The 27221-nt window shown below is 37.7% G+C and overlaps 1 protein-coding gene and 1 non-coding gene across 4 annotated transcripts in view; both read left to right on the top strand.

Moving 5' to 3' along the window:
• Positions 1 to 27221, top strand: part of Dis3 (exosome complex exonuclease RRP44-like protein Dis3) — an 87636-nt gene that overhangs the window by 59566 nt on the left and 849 nt on the right. For all 3 annotated transcript variants that reach the window (XM_069842593.1, XM_069842591.1, XM_069842592.1), the window contains exons 11-17: positions 1634 to 1754; positions 11140 to 11398; positions 14325 to 14568; positions 15935 to 16155; positions 16825 to 16993; positions 18233 to 18394; positions 21855 to 21977. In XM_069842593.1, coding sequence (XP_069698694.1) covers positions 1634 to 1754; positions 11140 to 11398; positions 14325 to 14568; positions 15935 to 16155; positions 16825 to 16993; positions 18233 to 18394; positions 21855 to 21977 — 1299 coding nt within the window. The remainder of the gene's footprint in view (positions 1 to 1633; positions 1755 to 11139; positions 11399 to 14324; positions 14569 to 15934; positions 16156 to 16824; positions 16994 to 18232; positions 18395 to 21854; positions 21978 to 27221) is intronic.
• On the top strand, positions 13257 to 13328 carry TRNAN-AUU (transfer RNA asparagine (anticodon AUU)). The gene has a single exon. It is a non-coding gene; the product is annotated as a tRNA-Asn (tRNA).

Here is a 27221-nt window from a genome sequence, read left to right on the forward strand (position 1 = left end):
ATTCGATCAAGGACACAGGAGGTCGTCACAAGAACCATCCAAATATGGTTCAAAGCAGTGTTTGAGATTTAGCAAAAGAAAACCTGGAATCACTACCACACAAAACATCTCATTATTCAAGGGAGAAATCAAGTAAGAAGTATTTTTAAAATCCTAACCGAAACGTTAAAATCTTATTTGAAGTTTTCAAAACTTACTACAAGGAACATACTGGATTAATGCTGAAATTTGTCCAGAAGTCCTACTTCAACTTATTCAAGACCTTTAAATTTTCATTCAAAACTTCAAGAACGGACGTTTGTGACTTTTGTACAGAATCTTTACATCAAAGGAAGATTGAAGCGTACACGAAAATAAAGAAACGATACACTGGGGAATGTCAGGAAGCTGGGAGCACTGTTTTAGGTTGGAATTCGATTGCGCTCAAAACCTTCCTCTGCCAAAACTCAGCGTAACATCACAGTTTTATAAGAGGCTACTCTGGCTGTATCTTTTCAACGTGCACTGCCATAATGATGGTAAAAGCAGTTTTTATTACTTTTTAGAAACTAAGGGTAAAATCAAATGTATGTTCTTTCATTCATGATTTCTTGATGTGCAAAACAAAGGACGAGGGGTACAAACCGACTGAATTAGTTTTGTTTTCTGTTGCAGCAGGACGTCAGAACAAAAATAGTGTGTTTATGGCTTTGTGTTCATGGATTTCTATGTTCTTCATGTATTCCCTGTAAGGGGACACTCCTACAACCAGTGCGATCACAACTTTGGACTCTACAGTCAAAAATTGAAAAGGATCGTTTTGTTCTAAGTTATAACTTAGTCAACCACTGTGTAGTAATAGTTAGCGTGCCTGACCGTGAAATGAGCAGGTTGTGGGTTCATATCCTGGTTGTGAGTTTTTCCGAGGTTTTCCCTCTCAACCACTTGAAGTAGAATTGCTGGGTTACTTTCGGCGTTTGACTTCGGATTAATTTCACCTTCATTAAATTCACTTCATGTATCATCTTCATAGTTTCGGGTTGACCGGAGGGTCTAGTAGATGTGGTGTCGTGATTCGTCTACAGATGCCAACTGTCTGGGAAGTTCCATAGATTCCAGAGAAGCGTAGGGGATTACAGGAGACTAGGGAGCCACAAGTCTGTGTATCTCCCTTGGACAGATGGTGTCTTGATGAATCACGATATCTATGGTGTCACGATCTTCAGGTCAATATGGGATGCAGCAGGACGTAGTACGCGATTTGTGAACAGATCCATCGATCTGAGGAGGTTGCAGAATATCAGAAGGGAGACTCTGCCAGACCTGGATGCCGTAACTGAATCAATAAGATGGCACCAAGCAGTGGATCACGTACTCACAGGAATGTGATCCTATGGACTTCAACGATCACCCCACGATAAGGAGGTCGGCACAATAAGCCTCAGGCTGCAGTGCAAACCTTCGGGCCCTTCTTAGAAAGGGGGCAAAAAAATGTATATAAAATAAATATGTTTACATACAGCTAGGTTGTATTTTCAAAGTGAATTGTCACCATAAGGTGGTTTTGTAGAATGGATTGATGACGATAATTGAAGATGTAGGCCTACTTTATTGCAAGAAGTAATTCTCGTATTATTTTGTCTGTTTGTGACAGGTGGGCGTGCATATTGCCGATGTGACACACTTTATCCGTCCAGGAACTGCGATAGATAAGGAGGCTGCATTACGAGCAACAACAGTTTACTTAGTTGACAGGAGGATTGACATGGTTCCAGGTCAGCACATCACACTGTATTCGTACGTACAGATTGCATTTGAACTGGTTGCCTTTCTATCCCACATAGTAAGTGCCGTGGATAGACTTTTCTAAAGTGTTGTGAACAGTTCAGTGTCATACAGGTCTTCAAAATTCTGAAAGCAAGAATTTCCGACCTTATCTCATTGCGGGTGTAAAGTAGACCAGCCTCCTATGGTGTACCCTGAACAACAATTCTGTCGGTAAATTGGTCGTCATGACTGGCTTCATATGGGTTAATGACGGAAAGTCAAGTAACCATCATTATTTAAAAAAATAATATAAAGTATTTTTATTGTTTACATATGAGAATCTCATTCCTGAAGTTATGCCATGTATCTTTTAGACACCCTGTATAAAAGCAATAGACTACACAGCCATTCCATGAAATAAGGGAATTTTTACCTGAAAAACAAGTTAAGGAAAACCTATGTATGAATAGTCAAATTGAACCTCGTAACTTATAACAATAATAATGCTAATAATATTATTATTTTGAAGTTTCAGCACTTTAAAAAATTTCGTTTCAAAGTAAGTATAAATTTAAATAGTTTATGCTCGACCATGCCGAAATGTAGTAATTATACACCTGGTAGCAGTCCTTTAATGCATGTCATTAAAGTACACCTATTCATTGAAGTCCAGGTTTTCGATTATTCTCGGATATGCAATCGAAAGACAACAAGGGAAACGTCACGGAGGCTGGAAATCCAATACTGTCGCAGAAGGTTATGTTCTGTTACTATAATAATTAGCGTTAATTGTAAATAATATTCAAATAAATTCAATTTGTCATCTCGTTTTTCAATTCTAAATCAATTTCCAGGTTATATCAAAATTAGTTCATGTTATTCTTTACATTATATCAAGGTCAATGACATTATTGTTCCTCGGAAAAAATCAATACTTTCGCGTCTGCGCACATCTCACAATTTACGAGCTATGCACGAGGTCACTTCCGCTCTTGTGTCAGATACGAATAAAATGAATACTTCTGAATAATTTCAAGTTAGAAATATGGTCGAGCATAAAAAGTCGTATGAAACTTGCCTATAATGGTAATTAAGACGCTCGTATGAAAATTATGAAACTCGCTTGCGCTCGTTTCATAAACAAACATACTCGCGTCTTAATTACTATCATTATAGGCTCTTTACATAATGTACTATTTTTCTACAATTGAAGATCTCTCTCGAATAAGGGTGTAAACAACAAATCTATATATAATAATAATTTATTTAATAATTTATTTATTTAATCTGGCAGAGCTAAGGCCAGTAGGCCTTCTCTTCCGCCCAGCCAGACTCTAATTCTAATTAAATACATTTGCTTACATAGTTATTACATTAATATCTAGATCATAAAACAACATGAAAGTAAATGATGAAAATTGGATAACTAATGTTAGTGTGACAATAATAAACACTGGTAAGAAATAGTTATAATAATAATGATAATAATAATAATAACAATAATAATAATAACAATAATGGTAATTATAATAGTAATAATAATAATAATAATAATAATAATAATAATAATAATAATAATGAGATAATTTATATATTTATCTGTGATATATATAACCATTAAACACTGAGAAACCTGAAACAGCTATTATTGTTGACAATAATTGTTAGAAAAATATCTCGTTAACCTATTCTTAAATTGATTTGATGTCTGACAGTCCCTGACATTACTCGGTAGGGAATTCCAAAGTCGAGGAACAGCCACAGTGAAAGAAGATGAATATGAGGATGTTCGGTGGGAGGGAATGGATAATATTGAGGAGTGTTGTGATCGTGTGTCTAGGTTATGATGGGTGGATAAATTTTGAAAACGAGACGCAAGATAGACAGGAGTGGAGAAATGTAATATGTGAAAGAGAGAGAAAGGAAAATAATTTCAGGGGCATATTCCATTAGACCTATATTTACTAGCAGAACCATTTGATTAATCAAGGATAAAAGTTTATTGAGCCGTTGAACGCAATAATTTATTGTTATAATTGAATGCTTCAAAATTACTTTTTTCACCGAAGTCAGATATTTAATTAATTTGATGTTGCGCCATTTTTCGATGAAGGTCTTCAATTATTACATGATTTTCAACATTGTTGTGTACTATGTGGTGCAAAGAGATCAGCTGCCTCCATATTATCAGCACCTAAATTTTTAATAAAAGAGATCATTTACTATTTAAAGAGTTGTAAGTAAGTTTTGTTGAAATACAAATAGAAAAATAAATTCAGAATGAAACTTTGCCTTTTTTGTCCCACCTGTAACACTGCCAGCATCTTTATTTACTTGTTTTGCTAAGTGAATATATACGAGGCCTGTCTAAAAAGTATCCGACCTTTAGCCAGAAAAAATATTTCAAATACCTGACGGGGTTGGGACCCTAATCCCCTTCAAAGTAGGCCCCTTGTGCTTGCACACACTTAACCCACCGATCCTTCCACTGCCAGAAACACCTCTGGAAGTCTTCTTTTGGAATGGTGTTCAGCTCCATCGTCGCGTTCCGCATTATCTCTTCTCTACTCTCAAAACGAGATCCTTTCAGTGGTGTCTTCAATTTTGGAAACAACCAGAAGTCGCAAGGAGCCAGGTCTGGAGAGTAGGGAGGTTGGCGAACGGTTGTAATTCCATGTTTGGCCAAGAAAGTGTGGATCAATTGGGATGAATGTGCGGGGGCGTTGTCGTGATGCAAGTGTCAGTTGTTCACCGTCCACATGTCTGGTCTTTTGCGCCGAACTGCATCACGGAGTCGCCGGAGAACATCGTGATAGTACTCCTTTGTCACCGTTTGTCCTTCCGGTGCGTATTCGTGATGCACAATTGCACGGACATCAAAGAAAACAGTCAGCATCACCTTGATTTTGCTTCGCACCTGCCGCGCTTTCTTCGGCCTTGGAGACTCGGGATGCTTCCATTGCTACGACTGTCTTTTTGTTTCTGGGTCGTACCCGTACACCCATGACTCATCTCCAGTTATCACTGTGTTCAGAAACCCAGGATCAGTGTTGGCGGTGTCCAGAAGGTCCTGTGCAACGTCACGACGGAGGTCTTTTTGTTCCGGGGACAACAACTTGGGCACGAATTTCGCAGCCACTCGGTTCATGTTCAAATCATCACGCAAAATTGCATGTGCAGAATCTTTACTCACTCCAACCTCTTTGGCAATCTCCCGCATGGTCAAACGACGATCTGCCATCACCAAATTTCGCACCCTCTCAACAACAGCTGCACTCCGAGCAGTTTGGGGCCTGCCACAACGCTGCTCACTCTCCGCTGATGTGCGGCCATCTTTGAATCGGTTGAACCACTCCTTAATTTGTGTTACACCCATCGCATCTTCCCCAAACACCTGCTGAATCTTACGAATTGTTTGACTTTGAGAATCACCAAGCTTTTGACAAAATTTGATGCAGTATCTTTGCTCAATTCGTTCAGTCATCTTGCGAGAAAACTAAATCCGACAAACGCTTAGAACAGCACCTTACTTGGCGACCACCAGCCAGTGACTGGCACAAGCGAATGCGGTGAAAAAATTCAAGCATGCGCATTACGGTTCCTCCTTCCACCGTGCACAGTGGCGCCGCCTTAGAATCACTACTTTGCGCGGGAAAATTTAAGGTCGGATACTTTTTAGACAGGCCTCTTATTTTAAGGATTTTGAAAACATTATTTATCATTTTTTAAACCTCTTATTTCTTCATTAATATCGATATTAAAATTCTGACAATAACAGAAGAACAGAAAATGTTTGATTTAACAGTTGTCACAAAAATGTGTTTACAGTTTTTGTCCCACTCGTAACAAATCTTAAAAATATTATTTCAAATACATTAATAAAATTTAAAAAGTTTAAAGAACATCCATTATTTAGGGTAATATGCTTCATTTGAAGAAATATTTATTTTATTTATTTATTTCATCAATCTTTGTTTACGTCATGGCGGATTAGATGTGTTCCAATTCTTAATCTGTCATTACTCTCTATACAAACATTACAAAAACTAATGCATATTGGACCTATAAGTACTCTCTATTTACAAGAAGAAGAAGAAGAAGAAGAAGAGCTCTTGTATTTAAAACTCTTACTTTAACTTTTACATTTCTATGCTCAGTCTCTTAAAAATTATTCTGTTAACTTCATTAACTACTTTTCGTAGTTCCCTATCGTGTCCCCTAATCAACATTTATAATTCCATTTCTGTTAGAGCTTTGACTTTCTCTTCCCATCCAATTTTAACTCTAAAAAGACATTTTCTTAATTTATGCAGATTGCTGGCGTTTAGGGGACCATTCATTTTTTATAGGCTACTATAGCGTTTATTTGTAGAAATTTTTTATCCACCCAACCGTTTCTCAAATCATTCATTGCCTGACACTTTAACGCAATATGCATTGCGTCTTCAGCTAGTCCACACAAAGGCATTTATCCTTCTCTACGTTCCCTCTCTTATTCTTGAGTCTCCAGATACCTAATCTCCACCATGCCATTCCTGTTCTCTCTTCCCTTGAATTTAGTCTAATATATTCTTCCTGTTCTCAAAACTGTTTAACCTCCCTATAGTATTTTAGTGATCCTAGGTCTTTAATATTGTGAATTTTATTTCACTCAACAATAGCATTTTATTCTTCCAACAATAATTCCTTTCTACAATTCGCCTTAAACGCTCTCGTCAACAATTGGATTTTCACTCAACACAGTATTCGTTATAGCACTCCACTGACGACAATGACAATTTACTTGGGCTAGTACGAACAACAATGAACTGTTAATCTTAACTAATATTTACAAAGCACTATTTACAAATCAGAACTATCAGTTCTCAGTTCACAGTTCTTCTATCTCAGTCACTCGAGTTCACAGTATCTCGAACCACAGACCTTCAGAGACAGTTCACTGTACTCGAACTCAGGTCCCTCCAACTGCGGTCCACTGCACTCGAACTCAGGTCCCTCCAACTGCGGTCCACTGCACTCGAACTCAGGCCTTCGGATGCTGATACAGTTGCGGACGCACACTCGAGTCGAACTCCGGCACACAAGTCTGGCTTGCTTGCTCTGGCTTACTCACTGACTGAATAACTGAAAACTCTACTCTCGTTCCTTCGCGTCCGTAATTTATAACCACAGCGACGTAGCCTCGAAAGTTCGAATTCGCGAGTCTTCCACTTCGACGGATTTCTCGGCCTCTCTAGGCAAGCAGAAGATGCGCGCGCAAACTCCCTCTCCACTCTCTCGCCGCGTGCCGTCCCAAAGTGCTCCGCGCGATCTTCTCTCTTGCGGGACGCTGGTCGTGAGTTGGAATCTCACGTCGCTGTCACAATATTACTAAAAATATCTTACCTCGAAATTTCGTTTGCCCTCTCTTTTACTATTCTTCCAATAGTTTTCGTGTTCATAGACTCTAGTTCTCTCCATAGCCAATTTAGATCTAATCTGTTTATTTCTCTTTCCAGCTCTTTCAGCCAATTCGATTTCTAATTAGCGGCTTCCATACAAAAGATACACGTTTTCATAATTGCTGAATCATTCCTAAACAGAATATTACCTAAATATTTGATTTTTCTTTCTAGAATAATTCTCAGACTCTAATTGATTCCCATCTCTAGCCCTTCGTTACTCGCGTTAAATTCCGTAACACCAGTACTCGCCTGGATTACAATGGTAATCCACATTTGTTTTTGTTTACAGACAAGGTTTAAACATTGGAATTAGATTTAAATGTTAAGAAATATATTGTTTTCAGTTATTACAGTAATGAGAATGGATATGTTACGCATAACGGAACGTATTAAATATAAATATTAATAATGAAATAGATAATACACAAATTGCATTCAAGTGACATGTTTGCATAATATTTCAACACTGGTCGTGTCTTTGAGTCATAATTTATTGTTGCATCATAGTTATGAGTTAGTTCACTATCATCATAATTATGTAGGATATCTAGCATTGTTGCTCACTCGATGTTTGAAGGTCATCTGAACTCTTGATCTCTCTTAATCTCTCCCACAGGAAACGCAAGTTCACTACTGCTGACCTTTCTTACATCATATTTGATAACTGAATACCTCACTCAGGGGTGTAGCAATGAAAAAATTCAGGGATGTAACAATCATTCTCACTTCACTTGTAACATTTTACAGATGTTTTTGTGTATTGTAAGAAGGATATTGATGCACTTTCATGTTTATGTTTGCATTTCACACTTTACACACGTGAGTCTAATCTACATCTGATTCAATTATCTGAGTAGGCCTATGCATTTCTTCTACACAGTTCAAACAAATTACATCTGAATGAGTAGGACAAATTCTCTTCAAGCACTGGGAACAAGATTGTCTTGTGCTCTTGTTTCTTGTTCTACCACACATGTAGCACCTACCAATACCTTCTGGCCGTGTTCCTTCTTCTTGACCTGTTTGTGGAATGCCTAACAGTTGCTCTCCTCTTCTCTTTATTTCTCTTGGAATTGTCTGTTGGGTGATACGCTCGGAAATTAGTGGCTTCATTAGGTCCAGAGCAAGGGTTTTTAGGAAGTTTTTCCGTAGAATTTTTTGTTTGTTTGCAGAATAAACAACAAGAGCATTGACACCTGCTATGTTTAGTAAGTCAAAGAAAATAGTCAGAGGCCAGCGGCGTGAATTTCTGCTTACATCATAGGCTGAGCATAACTGGTCCAGGACATCCACAGCACATTTAGTTCTATTATAAAAAGATATTATTTCAGGCTTCTGGCTTCCTCCTGTTTCCTCATCCATTGCCTTATCATAATGCGTGTTTGATAATGCTAACACTGTTTTGTTTTTCTTTGGTACATACGAAATAATTGTGCAGTTTTCATTGAATCCAAACAATGTACTGTTAACTTCCCTGTCTTGAGTAGTTGTGAAATGAGGAGGGATTTCTCTTTTGTTTTTTTCAAGGTTCCTACAAGTGTAATTTTGTCATTTTCTAGAAGATCTAAACACAGAGGTATGCTCGTGAACCAGTTATCGGTGGTCACATTTCTTCCTGTTCCTTTGATGGGATGAACCAGCCTCTTCACCACTGCATGTGCACTGTTACTTTGGTGAAATGGACCATCTGGTTGAATACCAGCATAAATTTCCAAGTTATGAGTGTAATGTTTTCACATCCACCATAGCAAAAATTTTGATCCCATATTTTGCTGGTTTAGTAGGTATATACACTTTCATGGGACATCGTCCTCTGAATGCAACCAACTGCTCGTCTATAGTTACATATTCGCTTGGAATGTAGCACCTTTGTGAATTCTGAACAAATAACTCGAACACTTCACGTACAGCAGCCAGTTTATCAATTTCTTTCCTTTCCTGCCTGTCATGAATGTTATCAAAGAGTAGACATCGTAACAAAAATTGGAATCTATTGTAGGTCATAGTCAGGTAAATTGACTCTATACCTGTGCCATTTTTATCCCATAGTTCTCTTATGTTCAGTCTTCCCGATTTCAAAGCACCAGCAAGATACAAAATACCTAAGAGTGCTCGAATTTCAACGTCATTTGTTAATTTGCAATCTCTGTCACGTCCGTAATTACGCTTCACTTTTTCAATATAAATATTAGTACACCTTACTATTACATTGATTATTGTCTGATCAATAAAGCAGTCAAAACACTCTGTGTGTGTCCGCGCATTTTTTGCAGCTCTTTTAGGGCCCGGTAAATGAATCACTATATTTTGTGCTCTTCTTCTCCCTCGTAGAGATACTGGTTCTTCCTGCCAAATTGTCGTGTTGTCTCTGCCCGTATAGCAGTTTCCATCATTTATAGACATTAGTCTTTCATCACCATCACCATAATCATCATCCTCCTCCTCATTGTCTTGTTCTGAATTAGAATCGTGAACTTCATTCAAAAGATCTTCTTTGTTGCTTTCATCATCACTTTCATTTTCAATGCCAACATCCAGATCTTCATCTAGCCACTTGCAAATATTGCTTGTAATTTCCGTACCCATTGGAGCCAACTACAAAGAGGATGGAACGATATCACACACTTTTTTCATAAAGTTCCTGCATTGAATCACTCATAACCATATAAAAACTATTTCACTTACCTGAGCAAGAAACTGACGTCAGTACTCGCGTGGATTACAATGGTAATCCACTCTGAAAAACTGCGTATAACTTGATAAAACTCCGAATAACTTTGCAAAGCGTTGCGACAAATACGTCTAAACACCAGTAATGCCTCACTTAGACTGTGACGAGAAATTGCATTGACGCTCAGCTACGCAGTGCTGCAGGCGGTGACGTAATACAGGATTAAATATCAGTGGATTACTATTGTAATCCACGCGAGTACTGAAGGGCTAGTAATGCTGCCAGGTTAGAAGCATTCTCCGGTATTCCTAGAAATTTTTTACATATTTTGGCTCTTTATCGATATATCTGCATGGAAATATCATATGTACTTCGGTACATTGAAATAATATATGATATGCGTAAATCACGAAGTGATTTAGGACGGCGCTCATTCCGTCGGATCCCGGCCAACTAGTCACTCATAACAAGTGCACCTCAACACATGTGTGGACTTCGGTCCTATGTTCATAGACATCTATGACGTAGTGCAGAGGGCGGCCACTAGAGGGAACCCAAGAGTTGGAATTCAATCAGAGACAATTCTGTCCGACGTCGGGGTTGTATCCGGTGTCGCTTAGTGGATAAAGCATCAGCACGTAGAGCTGAAAACCCGGGTTCAAATCCCGGCGCCGGAGAGAATTTTTCTCCATTCCATTACTCCTTCATCGTATGATGAAGCAGAATATCTGCATGGAAATATCATATGTACTTCGGTACATTGAAATAATATATGATATGCGTAAATCACGAAGTGATTTAGGACGGCGCTCATTCCGTCGGATCCCGGCCAACTAGTCACTCATAACGAGTGCACCTCAACACATGTGTGGACTTCGGTCCTATGTTCATAGACATCTATGACGTAGTGCAGAGGGCGGCCACTAGAGGGAACCCAAGAGTTGGAATTCAATCAGAGACAATTCTGTCCGACGTCGGGGTTGTATCCGGTGTCGCTTAGTGGATAAAGCATCAGCACGTAGAGCTGAAAACCCGGGTTCAAATCCCGGCGCCGGAGAGAATTTTTCTCCGTTCCATTACTCTTTCATCTTTATCGATGTTTCTGCTGGATAACCTACTAACCCAGATCTCAATATTATACAATATTTATTTAAAGTAATATAGCAATTTGAAGTTAAAAACACGAGTAAGAATGTCCCGCATGTAATTATGGAATGGCTGTGCAGGCATTGTTAAAGCAGAAAAAATAATTAATAATTGGGTTTGTTGACATTCCAGAATTGCTGAGTTCCAATTTGTGCTCTTTGCTTGGGAATGAAGAGAGATTTGCTTTCTCCTGCATCTGGGAGTTGACACCTGAAGCTGAGATCGTCAGCACCCGTTTCCATAAAAGCATTATCTGCTCCCGCCAAGCCATGACGTATGAAGAAGCCCAGATTAAAATAGACGACTCAACACAGCAGGACACTCTGGCCAAGTCGCTGCGTGGCTTGAATTCTCTCGCCAAGATTTTGAAGAGGAAGAGAATTGAAAATGGGTAAGAAATTTACTGTTTGCCATGATTTAATATTGTTGACAGCAAAAATGTTACTTATTCACAGGAATATTTCGTGTGTTTTCCTGGAATTAGGGCATAAGGATTTAACATTGGCATAAGTCTATGGCGAGTCCTCGGCATCACTTCATTTCCCCCTTTGATTTGATTACCTGGTTGGGTTTTTCCGAGGTTTTCCCCAACCAAAAGAGAAATGCCGGGTAATCTTTCGGCGAATCCTCGGACCTCACCTCATCATTGTACAAAACTACTACATTGTAAAATTAAAAATTGTAAAATATTGTAAAAATTTGTAAAAATTGTAATTGTAATATTGTAAAATGTTGACTTGTTCCACATCTTAAAGCTTCATTGCTCATGTAAGTTCTATGGAAGATAATAAATGAATGAATGAATGAATGAATGAATGAATGAATGAATGAAGAAACTTATACATAAAAACATTGAAGAAATAACTTAATCAAGGGGCCATGTTTAGAAAATAGCAGGCTTTGACAATTTGTAAAACAAGAGAACATCATTTATGAGTGATAAGGCAAAGCCTGTTATACTGTCTTAGAAAGCATGTTGAAATGTTCAGATAGTCAATATAATATTGTGACAGCGACGTGAGATTCGAACTCACGACCAGCGTCCCGCAAGAGAGCAGGCGCGCGGGCTCCACGAAGCACTGAGGGACGGCGCGCGGCGGAGAGGAGAGCGGGGAAAGGGCCTACGCGCGAGGGGAGGCTGCGCTGGCAGCTGCTACTTACGGAGTAAAGGGGGACAGACCCTCCCGACTCTTCGAGAAGTCCGTCGAAGTGGAAAGATCGCGAATTCGAAGTTTCTCGGTTATGTTGCTGTGGTTATAAATTACGGACGCGAAGGAGTGTGTGTGTCATTCATGATTAGTTCAGTCAGTAAGCCAGTGAACAGAGCAAGCCTTGTGTACCGGAGTTCGACTCGAGTGTGCGTCCGCAACTGTGTCAGCATCCGAAGGCCTGAGTTCGAGTGCAGTGGACTGCAGTTGGAGGGACCTGAGTTCGAGTGCAGTGGACCGCAGTTGGAGGGACCTGAGTTCGAGTACAGTGAACTGTCTCTGAAGGTCTGTGGTTCGAGATACTGTGAACTCGAGTGACTTAGATAGAAGAACTGAGAACTGATAGTTCTGATTTGTAAATAGTGCTTTGTAAATATTAGTTAAGATTAACAGTTCATTGTTGTTCGTAATAGTCCAAGTAAATTGTCATTGCCGTCAGTGGAGTGCTATAACGAATACTGTGTTGAGTGAAAATCCTATTGTTGACGAGAGCGTTTAAGGTGAATTGTAGAAAGGAATTATTGTTGGAAGAATAAAATCCTATTGTTGAGTTGAAATAAAATCACAATATGATATAATATAATATTTTTTTTTATTAATTCAGTCTAATTGACACATCACAAATATAAAAAGTCAATGACACTTACCCATGTAAGTGATCATTGTGTACTATACAAATATAAAAATTAATTTTTATATTTGTATAGTATACAGTGATCACTTACATGGGTAAGTGTCATTGACTTTTTATATTTGTGATATGTCAATTAGACTGAATTAATATATATATATATATATATATATATATATATATACCCGGCTCCGGAACAATTTTTCCCTCGAAATTATTCAAATCAACTTTACAGGGAGTTATACCTGAAATCTTGATTTGCATAATACACGTCACTGTTCGTTAACAGAAAACCACAATTTAAGTCACACGGAGTTAGTGTGCACTCGAAGTTGGTTGCTTGACGGTTGTCAGCCCACTTTGAGGTCTGTGGATATAGAGGGAAAAATTGGATCGGTGTCGGTTAGAGTTCCCGGGTAGCTCAGTGGTAGAGCGTTGGTACATTAAACCAAAGGTCCCGGGTTCGATACCCGGCTCCGGAACAATTTTTCCCTCGAAATTATTCAAATCAACTTTACAGGGAGTTATACCTGAAATCTTGATTATATTATATTGATTATATTATATCCTGTTATACTGTTTTCTGATTTTCTTGTAGTTTACTGATTTACACACAACAGCAATAGAGTAAATAAATACTGCAATTAACCTTTCAGCCTGCACTGCTTATATTTTAACACCTGCAGGTGTGTATCAATCTTTGTATGTTATTATGAGTTTTGTTTATTACGGGATTATTACTATATTTAATAGTTTGAATTGACGTAAGAGTGAAAGGAGTCAAACGAATTAACGATTCTAACAATTTTAAACTGAAGAAAATATTTTATTTTAATGAAAAACTGAGTTATTTCAGATCGGACAAATTTATGACTTTACATGATATACAAAATGCTTATATGTAGCTAGTTGTCTGAATTGGCGTAATATTCTAACGAGTAAAATGGATAAATAATTGAATAGCTGAGTGGAAAAACATTGCAAAAGACATTTTACTTCCTCTTCCAATGTTTTAATATATTCACGTTGCTCGTACTCCGGTTTATATTTTAGTGAACTCTATTGGTTGAAAATGAAAGTATAACCTTCAATTTTATGGGACCAATTAAATTGTAACTTGCAGGATTTCAGTTTAACGAAAACAATAATATTGTGATACACCTGCGAGTTCATTACACAGACATTTCACTCTATTATTATGTCCACACCTGTGGAGTAACGGTTAGCGCGTCTGACCGCGAAACCAGGTGGCCCAGGTTCGATTCCCGGTCAGGGCAAGTTACCTGGCTGAGGTTTTTTTTCCGGGGTTTTCCCTCAACCCAGTATGAGCAAATGCTGATAACTTTCAGTGCTGGACCCCGGACTCATTTCACCGGAATTATCACCTTCATCTCATTCAGACGCTAAATAACCTAAGCTGTTGATAAAGCGTCGTAAAATAACCTACTAAAATAAATCTATTATTATTTCTTTGGCAGAGCTTTGATACTGGCTTCACCTGAAATCCGCTTTCAAGTGGACAGTGAGACCCACGACCCTATTGAGGTGGAAGCAAAGAAGATCCGCGAAACCAACTCAATGGTGGAAGAGTTCATGTTGCTGGCTAACGTATCTGTGGCCAAAAAGATCTTGGAGGACTTCCCAGAGTGTGCCATGTTGCGACGTCACCCGACACCTCCAATATCAAACTTCGAGCCTCTCATCAAGGCAGGAAGGAAGTTGGTAAGTGCTCCTTGTGCATCAGCTGTGACATCACCTTGCAGTAACCAACTTTGGCCTTAACATTCAATTATTACAAAGAGAGAGAGGGTAGAAAGGTACAAGACATAAAATGTAGCTTGGAATTTGCTAAAAATAACAGTGTTATCCTCACCTTTCTATCATTTTTCTGAATTGAGCTATCGTTTTTACCACAACTGTCTGCAATAGTGTGTGTGTGTGTGTGTCTAATGCCTACCCACTTCACTTTGCGTGATTCGGGTTCTGCATACTGCGGATAGATGGCAGGACTGTGACCCATTTTCAAATTGCACACCACTTCGACCGGTCACGTTATGCATGATGTGTATCTGTGAAGAGTTATGTCGTGTACTAGGGTGAATGTATGTGTAAGTGTTCGTGTAGGTGTAGTGTAGGGAATGGGTGAGGATGATGATGAAGGTGAGGAAGGGAGAAGGGAAAACCCAGTGCCGGCACATAGCCTACTCCTGTTGAATAGCACCAAGAGGGCCACCAGGCTTAGCATCCCCATCCGACAGACAAATCACTGTCAACAGTAACATATGAAGACATTATTACAAAAACAACCCTCGTCAAAATTGCTATTTTTCAGGAGAACAATAAAAAATAAAAGAATAACACATGTCAGCTATTTCCGTTCAACTGGTGTTTTGTCCTTGTGTCTATTGCACTTGACACGGGCCATTTTTGGAGTCTATAAACATTTAAAATAGTAGCAAAAATGACTAGGGCTGTTTTTATAATAATTCTTCTTATGCCTTCTCTTCGTATGTACTCCAGAGAGATTTGGGATTTAATCCAGGCATATTGGTGCACAATTTAGTGATTAGAAGTTGTGCATCGCCATCTCTCCTAGCTCAAGGTAGAAATTCTACATGAAAATTTCTAACCCCACTGGGAATCGAACCCGGGCCGGTTAGTCTGGAGGCAGACGCGCTACCACAGAGCTAACTCAGTGGACCTGTCTGCAAAAGTAAAAAATGTCAAATGCCATAATACAAGTAAATTTCTATCTATCTATAGATAGGAGTGACCACTATTAAAAAAATTAACATTTTTAAAAATGATCAGCTACCAATTTATTTATTCCTGGGCCATTTGATATAGATTGACTTCCTCACACATTATAACAGGCTGGGTTGGACCACAATATCATAATAATTTTTCATTTTGAATTGATCCCATTCATCTGTCCCTACAACCGTCTGATGTATGTTGTAATAGCCTTTACATGTTATGATTTGGTTTGAACAGTCAGCTATTCAGACATGTTATATTGCTGGCAGAGTGGAAAGTGACCTTATCTCTGTATTTAAATGCTCTTGTTCTTGTGAATCCCACCTTGCAGGGTTTTGAGATCAACATTGAGTCCGGGAAGGCGCTGGCCAAATCCCTGGATGAAGCTGTGCGGCCTGACAACCCATACTTCAACACAATGCTGCGGATCCTGGCAACACGCTGCATGATGCAGGCTGTGTACTTTGCTAGCGGGATGTTGCAGCGAGATGATTACTTCCACTATGGACTTGCTGCTCCCTTGTACACACACTTCACTTCGCCCATTCGAAGGTACTTATAACTGCCTATTCTCAATTATTTGAAATTTTTTATGAAATTAATGAATTTTACATTTATCTGTACATAAATATTAATATAGCTATTTGTCAGTGGTGACTGTTCCTGTAGTGACCACAAAACAAGATGGCATATGATTACATAGGGCACGGTCGACTCTAATAGAAGCACAATTTGGCAACACTGTGTCATCTGCTCTTGTCAGTCATACTGCTGTCATACTTCATCAGAAACAAACATTTAAAAAGTTAATATCAGAACCAAATAGTTAAAAAGGGAATCATACATCATATAAGGAGTCAATATACAGTAAAATCCCTCGTATCCGGCACCCAAATAACCGGCAATATCAAAACAACGGCACTTTTAGCTAGGCCAAAAAAAAAAAAAAATAGTCATTCATGCAAAAGAGAAGAGTCGGACGAAGATGTGAATGGTTTTCGTACATCGCACATGCTGCATATTGTGTTTACTCTACACTGTTCACGTGTGAAAACATAGACAAAAAAAACCGTTATATCCCTGGAATAGACGGTAGCATCGATACCTGTCACTTGACCCTTGCAAACAATGCGCAGAGATGATATCTTTCAACGGCCATTTCTTGCCCATGTCAAAATTTGGAAGTTCCAAACCCGACTGCCATGTTGGATCTTGTTCTAGGTACGCAGACATCATTGTGCACCGTCTACTGGCAGTGAGTGTCAGTGCAGATGTGACATACCCTGACTTGCTTGACAAGAGGAAGAGCCAGGCACTGTCCATGAACCTGAACTACCGGAACCGCATGGCCCAGTATGCCGGCCGTGCATCGGTTGCTCTCCATACCCACGTGAGTTTCATGCACCTCAATTTCTTCTTCTTCTTCTTCTTCTTAGTTTACAGTGAATTGTTTTCCCATTATGATTTAAAAGGAAATGAAACAGCAGACTTTTTGGCTAAAAAGGCCACTAAAATTTTACAACCATCTAATAACAGGCTTCCATTTTATTCTGTAAAACAACTCATTCATTCTACCCAGTGAAAAACAACAACTGAATAGACTACGGTGGACCATAGTGGACTTTATGTTGTCAGCAAACAGCTAGATACATTAAGAAGATTGATTGATTCAACCCAGCATTTCTCAGTCTTTCCTATTTTCAGCCTTCCTCTTTGTCTCGGCATATGATCCATATATCTTAATGTTGTCTATCACCTGATATCTTTTTCTGCCCCGAACTCTTGTTCCGTTCACCATTTCTTTCAGTGCATCCTTCAGAAGGCAGTTTCTTCTCAACAGTGACCCAGCCAATTCCTTTTTCTCTTCTTGATCAGTTTCAGCATTATCTTTCTTTCACTCCAATATTTTTCAAAGATATTGTCATGGTCAGCCACTGAAGCACAGATTTTGAGGTGTTCCGAATCCATTTCTTGATTTCAATTGCACAGTGGGAAGTTAGGGGACTGATATATTCAAATTCTATGCATTGCACAATGGGCAGTTAGGGGACTGATATATTCAAATTCTATGCATTGCACAGTGGGCAGTTAGGGGACTGATATATTCCAATTCTATGCATTGCATAGTGGGCAGTTAGGCAACTGATATATTCCAATTCTATGCAGGTGCTTGGCCATACAGTTATAGCCTGTTGCCAATCTAAATGCAGCTACAGACGATTTGCGTGGTAAATCGGGAATTAACTGTGGATTACGTAGGCAACCAGCTTCGCAAGACTGTCCACAAGTAGCATACATTTAGGTGCTCTTGTTTACTGCACATGCGCAGTGCTTTGTATCTGGAATTTAGTAATATTAGGTGGCCCAAATTTTGTTTCTGTATCTGTATCCTTAAATGTTTTAATAATTTAACTATGTTTCATTCATTCAGTTCTTATGGAAAGATTTCATTCTAATTTCTTATATTAGAATTTAAAATTTAATGAATGTCTGTACATACTCTGTGTTTTGTGTTATTGTTTAAACAATAGGTAATACTATGCATAATGTTATACCGTGTTTTTGAGAGTAATGCTCTTTTCATTTCCATTTCTAGTTATGCTTGAATACTTATATACTTTTTTTACAGTTATTTTTCAGAGGCAAAGTACAAGATGAGCAGGGCTATGTTCTATATGTACGAAAGAATGCCCTTCAGATTCTCATCCCCAAATACGGTTTGGAAGGGACATTGTATGTGAGCCCACGCAAGGGAGAAAAACTTAATGTGACATTTGTCTACAATGAAGAGGTAGGTGTTTTTCCACAATTTTTCATATTCCCTATGTGAGACGATCCGTGAATTTGTCATGATCAGCACATGGCGTACTACTTACTTTAAGAGAACCCGGAGGTTCATTGCCAACCTTACATAAGCCTGGCATTGGTCCCTATTCTCACACCATGCCTTAATGGTTTTCCCATCAGGTGCATCCCTTCATATTCTCTCCGGTAATTTCTTTGCACTTTATTGATTCATTTTGTCTCTGCATACCAGAATAGAGATTGTGCGTGCTGCTGCAGAGTCGCCATTTTGCTTTATGCGATTGTGGCGCAACATAGTGAGTGAACAAATTCACGGACTTCAGATTTGTAATCAGCACACTCAAATTAGACTTGGTACACTTGCTTTTGTTCAATAGCAAAATCACTGCAGACCATAGTTGAATAGTTACCCCGAAAAGAGATCTAACCCACAAACGACAAATTGTTGAGGAAACGAAAAAAACATTTTATTCTTATTTGAAGGTTAATATCTTAAGCCAAGCATACATACTTGTAGTATTCCATTCTATTTTAAACACATTTGAGTCAAACTGTACGCAAAATAATATATTACTATTAAATATCAACACATTAATGCAAAATTGAGTGGAAAAACGATCTATCCCTGAAGAATGGAAAAATGATCTAACCTACAACTAATCTAAAATGCTATAATAAGAAGTATAAAGGTCACAATCAATAATGATTCATTTTCAAATGTTGTATTGTCAATTTCACTCAGCTACTTTGAGAGTTTTTTTATGAAACTTCCGTCCTATTGTCACTCAGTTACTCTAAGATTTTGATAGAATTTACGAAATTGGAGAGGAATGAACTTGCACATATGCAACAAATCCACTTTCTTTGCTTTCTTTATTGCCATATCTCCATTGTACAGTTGAGCTATAACTGTTGGGAGTGGAATTAGCTTATTACTTCGTTTGTGAGTTGCCAAGATCTCATAGGTTTACCATGGTTGAAGAATATTATGGCTTGCTCGAGTTCTGAGTCTATTTGGCTCCTCTTCTAAAAACTGGATCCAAAAGCATGAAGTAATCTTAAATTTAGGATCTGTTTTAAGCATGCCGTCTATGAGTGACAGATCAATAAAATTATCTGTGTCCGTAGGCCTATAATATGCGGAAAATCCAGGACTAGCATTGACTACCACTTCGACCCACTGTTTAGGGTGATAGACTGTGGATTTTTTCTTTCTTCTCTCTATTAATGCAAAATCCCTGTCTCAGGGAAGAAAATTGTGTCCACTAACCAAGAACTTCTGATCAATGGTTGTTAAATATTTATTCCTAATGAGGTAATGATAGAGAGCTAAGCATCGCCAGTTATTATCTTGACCGATGCAACGATCAGACCACACTACTAACCTCTTCTTCTCGCCTGGTTTTAGTGGCTGGATGTACTTCAGAATGCACGACGTAACTTCTGAAGAACCTTTTTATTCCATACGAAGAAAAAGGCTGTATCTTCTCCCATGTTATGGATACCCTGATTGTAGGTAGCAAACTGTCTTTGGTAAAATACAGAAGAATGGTGAAGTGTAGGACAGAAGATTACTTGCTGCATATCCGTACACAGTACCACATATTCAGTGTTCTTCTTTGCAATTTCAACATCAACTTTAAGGGCTCTGTCAGCTGCCACGAATTGGATATACATTTCATCACAATATGAGCAAGAGTCTGATCGTGGTGCACCAAATCTCAATCTGAATTCACTCCTGAATATACTCTATATATGCTGCGTGAACACTTGACATTAGGATTAGTTTCCTTAAAAAGATCATACATTTTTTCCAAAGAAAGTTCTGTTCATCGTATGTTAGTTTGTAGAAGTTCTGGAATAACTGTTTCTTCATATCAGGAAGAATCTCTCCACACTGATTACGACAGCAGCATACAGTAACATAAAAAGTGTGATGATAATAATAATAATAATAATAATAATAATAATAATAATAATGATTACCTGTAGTGTACAAAAAATCAACATAGAGCTTACATTTAAAATAAGTGTGAAAGCGAAATATTTTTGTGAAATTAATACTATTTTCTCCCTCCTAGTTTTCAATAAATTTTCATATCGGAAATAATGTGTATTCGACAAAACATGTTTTTAAAAATGGTTTCACACGACGTAATATGTGTATGTTACGATGTTACCTAAATATTTAATGAAATATTACTAATGACTCGGACTACAGATCTGAAAACTAATAAAAAAACACAGCTTATAATAAAAATTGCAGTTACATCAGTGTTCCACTCACTGTTTCTGATACACATTTTCCCGGCACAAAGTGCCTTTCCTACTCATATATGACTTCCCAGCATTCCTTAAGGCGTTATTCTTATTATCCTTCCATTCATGAATGTTTATTTTGCGCTTCCGGCCTTCATTTAATTGTTTTTCAGCACTAATACTCACAGATTGTTTCCCTATTTCCGCCATTTAGAACAGATAGATCACTATTCGCCGGAATCCCAATATTGAAACAAAAAAAACTAACATTTGAAAGAGAAATTATGTCACTTTACGTCCACTAGACGATGACATTTCTTCGATAGATCACTATTCCACTGAAAACTCAACTTTCGATTTTTTGTTGGTTAGATCTCTTTTCGGGGTAACTATTCAGTTATTGAAAGTCGAGTCGATATTTCAGGCTTCATTATAACAAAATCACTTGAAAAGTATTCCTTAAAAGCGAGAATTAATTACATTATTCTTATGGTAATTTGGCTGGGACTTCACAGATTATTCCTTAAAAATGGGAACGTTAAAACGGGGTTTTGCTGTATGTATATCTTAGGCTCAGCAGTATGAAGTTTATACTTGTTTTTTTTTTAAGATGGGACATGACAGGAGCGTTGCGATCTGAAAAACAACTGAATGTCACATAGCGTGGTAGGCCTGTTGCTATGGTAACAACGATTGAGTTGCCAAACTTACAGTTCCCACGTGGCGAGTGCTTAATAGCTCTCTTGGCGACATTTATTGTGCACACAATGTTAGCATTGGTACGTTTCGTCTTTGATTCTCTGTCGATTTTTGTATTGTTTTCTTATCTTCGCGTCAATTGTCAATGAATGTTTTAACATCAGCCATCTTAATGACAATTGCTAGCTTCCATCAGCTGGCAGCATGGTAGTCCATATTGGCAACATAGCACTGTAGTCCCAAGCTCGGCCGCTTAACTGTCATGTCCCATCTTTCCAAAAAACAAGTATAGTTTCTGACAGTTGCCCTGGCACTCTCCAGTGCTTACTGGCAACATTCTCTGAATTCTGCTACGAGTATAGTTGCACCTGAATGTAAGATTTCTGACCTGGCACCTGTCCAGTTTAAATATAAGATAGAAAGAGGGAGAAATTTGTGAGCCAAGTAGCCTTTCCTTCCTGAGATGTACTGAATATACTTTTTTACAGGAACAAACCCAGAAGTGTGGTGACGTCTCTTTCCGCCCATTTGATCCTGTTACTGTGCAGCTGAGTCTCGACAGAAGTAACTTGCAACACGAGAAAATCGTTCTGAAGTTGGTCCATCCTAACGTGAGTATTTTTCGTCTTCAGAATAGTTTAAAATGTTTGCAGCATACTTTTTATCGGAATGGACAATTTTCGTCTTTCACAGCTTACTCAGATTCCTATAAACTTTTGTTTCCTACAACATGTTGGCTCACTTGCAAGTTTCGAACAAAGTTTCCTGTGTCACGCCCAGATTGCTTATAACAAAACACTGTGGACACAAGTCTGATTTTCACTTCGACTGTGACTTTTTCACAATTTCTTGTGGTATGGAAATAATGTTGTTAATTAATGCTAAGTTTTTGGCAATAAAACCATTAATTCTCTTGCTCTCCAACATAGAAGTGATATAGCAAATAGTAATATGCGTTACAAGAGCGGTATGTTGAAATTTTCATGTTCGAGGAAAAATTTGAAAAAGCGAAACGTAGTTGAGCTTTTTTAATTTCCGAGAATTGAAAGAAAACATACCGTTCATGTATCGTATATTATTTTGTGCGAAGATCGTTCATTACATACCTGAAAGAGGAATTTCTAATTAGTTGCAATGAAATCTCCATCTTGGTTTCTGTTCAATTATGGCAAATTTGTAAAACAAAAATATCTATCTTCAACACTGTTGCTTTAAAATGTTTTCTGTGTTTACTATATTCAAGCAGGCCGTGATATACGTCTGTCTTTTTTTTCCCCCCCCAGTCTATGATGAGTCTGGAATCTTGCTGATTTTTTTCACGGCTTCCTTAATGTTACTTGCATCACGAATGCAGTAACTTTAGTGGAGTTGTAGAGTTTACTTAATTTTTGCAAATATTTAAAAAAATAATTAACAGTGCAATTTAGGTGAAATTGCAGTGGTAAGTTTCCAATTTATAATTATTACTATATTGAACGTCTCTAAAAATAATATGTTAAAAGCCTAAAGCAGTAAAATCAATATGTCACTTAAGCAGTAAGAAGAGGGAAATTGTTATGTGTGTTAGGTTGGGAATACTGAATGTTGAATTTTAGACTTTCCACGGATTGGTTTTGTGAGGAAACCAAGCAAATACGCACGATCTCGCACAAAAGTTTAATGTAGGCACCATATTTTCATATCATGGCAGGTTATATCACCTACACGTTACCCCCAAACTGTTTGGAGGACTGTTAGATAGTGGGTCCATATGACCTCGTCAGAAGGATTGTCAGACAGCTCCATCGACTATATCCCGTCTTCACCACTTAGGGGACACTTATGCATGCCATGACAGGTCAACATATTAAAATTACATTTCCTCCACTTTTTATGGAACAATTATACCGCTGTGACGTGGTCCCCAGAACCTAGTTTGTTAAAAACAGATTGCATCATGGGAAGGTGAGGATGGAATTTGAATAGGAGATATTATGGAATCCACTTCACTACATCAAATATTACAGGGTGTAAAAAAATATATGTTACAAGGCTCAGTGATACGTAGATGGGTACCATGTGATCATATTCTGTTAATAAACCCATGTTCAGAAACACTTCGTTTACGTGCTAGCGTCTCTGAAATGTGGAGGAGGATGTAGGCAGTATGGATCACAAAGCTAGGAAAGAAATAAAAAAGACAATTGAAATACTCTAAGTAAACAGCATTTTAATCAGCTACAGAATGTGCTCCAAATGGCTGCCACCAACTTCGATACATTTTGTGCATCACCCGGTTATGTAATGTCGAACTCTTGGAAAGATTCTCAGCATATCTCGGATGACTCCAGCTGCTACTTGAATTCGTGCCACAAGATCTTGTTGTGTCTCCACCTGAGTCTCGTACACCAGGGTTTTCATATATCCCCAGAAAAAGAAATCCAATGGTGTCAGGTCAGGTGAGCAAGTTGGCCAGGCTATTGGGCATGGGTCTCTGGACATGGGTGCAATTTAAATTTCAATTGTCTTTTTTTATTTCTTTCCTAGCTTTTTGTGATCTGTACTGCTTTCAGAGATGCTAGCACATAAACAAAGCATTTCTGGACATGGGTTTATTAACAAAATATGATCACATGGTACCCATCTACTTACTTCCGAGACTTGTAACATATATTTTTTTACACCCTGTATTTGTTTGTAAAATACACAAAACTGGAACTGCATACTATTAAATAACTGACTCACTGTTAATTACGTAATTAGAATATAATATGCAGGGAACGGATTTATATGGACTAAAAATATATGAAATATGTAAATATATATGTAGTTATTTTTACCAAAATATGGAATTAAATATGGATTTTTACCAAAATATGGAATTAAATATGGACTTAAAATTATAAAAAAATGACTATGTACGTTAAATATTGGTACATTTTAATCAAACTAAACAAAAAATATAATGGACGTACCTTATCTTCCAATGTAGTTTCAACAAAACACAATTTTTATTGTCTGTTACCATAACAATAGGTTACAAACATTTCTTTCAAGTGCTGAAAAGTGAATCTTCTTCTATTGTCTCTGAGGATAGATTTATACTGACTAAAAGAGCGTTCGACGTCACAAGAAGTAACTGGTACATAATTCAATTTCACAATGTCTGCTGGGGATAAGTCCAAGTTAATCTTCACTGTTGATTCACCACTCATCACAGCAACAACCTTTTGTAGTTCTTCATATCCAGGGTTTTTTGAAAGTACAGTGTCCACCTTAGCTCTTACTGCATCTGCAACTTTACCTCTACCACGATTCAGTTGTTCCACAGTACTATTTATAATTTCAAAACTTTCAGATAGTGAAAGGTGCCTATTTTGGAGACTTTTGAGCGTTTTTATGATGCATGAAAATGTATGCTGAATGTGAGCTAAGTCATTCTTCACACTTATGTCACAGGTAACTGTTTTCGCAGTATCAATTGAGACTGCATCTTCAGAGTCCAATGCAAGGAGAACATTGTTAATAGAGTCTATATGTTCGGCATAATATTCAACTGCTTCTAGCCATGTACCCCATCTAGTTAAAATTGGCTTTGGTGGCAATGGAATTTCAGGGTACATTTCTTTCAACACGTTAACTCTACTGGGAGCTTTGAGAAATACTTTTTTCACTGATGAAATCAACAAATCTACTTTAGGGAAATTGTCTCTGACCACTTCTGCCACACGATGAAATGCATGCGCCACACAAGTAAAATGAGTCAATTTAGGATATACAACAGATAATGCTTGTCCAGCTTTGACCATATAAGGGGCAGCATCGCTAATAAAGAATAACACATTATCGTACATAATACCCTTTGGCCACAGGATACCCATAGCTTCGTTGAACAGTTTAACTATAGTTTTGTTATTGCACTTTTCTAGAACATCACAATGTAAAAGAATTCGTTCAGAATATTGTTCACTTAACAAACCGATAACTACATTACCAACAAGTCTACCTTCTTTGTCGGGAGTCTCATCAATGGAAACCCAAATTGAACTATCTTTAATTTCATCTCTTATCTTCTGTATTGTCTCATCGTAGATGGATGGAGCATACGTCTTCCTAAGTGTTGACTCATCCGGGATTGTATGTTGAGTATATTTTTCAAGGAATTCCCTGAAGACCTTATTCTTTAGTTTGTAGAGAGGAATATCAGCAGAGATGAGAGAACGGCACAGGTCGATGTTAAACTCAGATCTTACATTCGATGTTGTTGGTTGTGTTAAAAACAATTGTCTCTGCTTGGAATTTAGTTGTTTGTTGGCCTGATGTTTACTAGTTGTAATGTGTTGTTGCACCAGGAACTTTTGTGTAGATGATACTGCACACTGACACAAATTACAAAATAATATTTTATTGTCAGTTGATAAACCATCTTCTTTAAATTCTGAAATGTAACTTGTTAGTTTTGATTTTAAATTGACTGAATGACGTACTTTTGGCATATTTACCGTCTTTATAGTATGATTTACAAAACTGAACCTATGTGTACTCTGACTGGCATTTAACTGTTGAGCTGCACAACTGAAGTCTGTTAAAAATTTTAAATTAAATTAATACAGTTTTGTAACTTACTTTCCCATTGTTGATAGGACTGCTAATTTTCAAATAACTCTGATGTTAAAGGGATTACTGAACATGTGTTTAAATCTCTATTGTTGAAATGTATTTTTAAAAGTTAATGGAATTTTGTTTTGTTTTATTGTTAAACCTAATATAATATGGACTGTTTTATATGAAATATGGAAAATATATGGAAATTAACGAAAATATGTACTAAACTCTAAAATATGGAAAAATATGGAAAATAAAAGTAGGATTTTTCAACCCTACACATTGTGAAACATAAAGATAATGCAAAATATAAATTATATTAGCTTTATAAGTAAATATGTATTTACATATAAATCCTTTCCCTGATAATATGAGTAGTTCTTTTCGATGTCAAAAAGGCTTATGACTCGGTTAAGAGGGAAGTATTATATGATATTCTTATTGAATTTGGTATTCCCAAGAAACTAGTTCGATTAATTAAAATGTGTCTCAGTGAAACATACAGCAGAGTCCGTATAGGTCAGTTTCTATCTGATGCTTTTCCAATTCACTGCGGGCTAAAGCAGGGAGATGCACTATAACCTTTACTTTTTAACTTCGCTCTAGAATATGCCATTAGGAAAGTTCAGGATAACAGGCAGGGTTTGGAATTGAACGGGTTACATCAGCTTCTTGTCTATGCGGATGACGTGAATATGTTAGGAGAAAATACACAAACGATTAGGGAAAACACGGAAATTTTACTTGAAGCAAGTAGAGCGATCGGTTTGGAAGTAAATCCCGAAAAGACAAAGTATATGATTATGTCTCGTGACCAGAATATTGTACGAAATGGAAATATAAAAATTGGAGATTTATCCTTCGAAGAGGTGGAAAAATTCAAATATCTTGGAGCAACAGTAACAAATATAAATGATACTCGGGAGGAAATTAAACGCAGAATAAATATGGGAAATGCCTGTTATTATTCGGTTGAGAAGCTCTTTTCATCCAGTCTGCTGTCAAAAAATCTGAAAGTTAGAATTTATAAAACAGTTATATTACCGGTTCTTCTGTATGGTTGTGAAACTTGGACTCTCACTCTGAGAGAGGAACATAGGTTCAGGGTGTTTGAGAATAAGGTGCTAAGGAAAATATTTGGGGCTAAGCGGGATGAAGTTACAGGAGAATGGAGAAAGTTACACAACACAGAACTGCACGCATTGTATTCTTCACCTGACATAATTAGGAACATTAAATCCAGACGTTTGAGATGGGCAGGGCATGTAGCA

Source organism: Periplaneta americana, chromosome 12 (genome assembly GCF_040183065.1).
Source record: "Periplaneta americana isolate PAMFEO1 chromosome 12, P.americana_PAMFEO1_priV1, whole genome shotgun sequence".
In the NCBI taxonomy this organism is placed as follows: Eukaryota; Metazoa; Arthropoda; class Insecta; order Blattodea; family Blattidae; genus Periplaneta; species Periplaneta americana.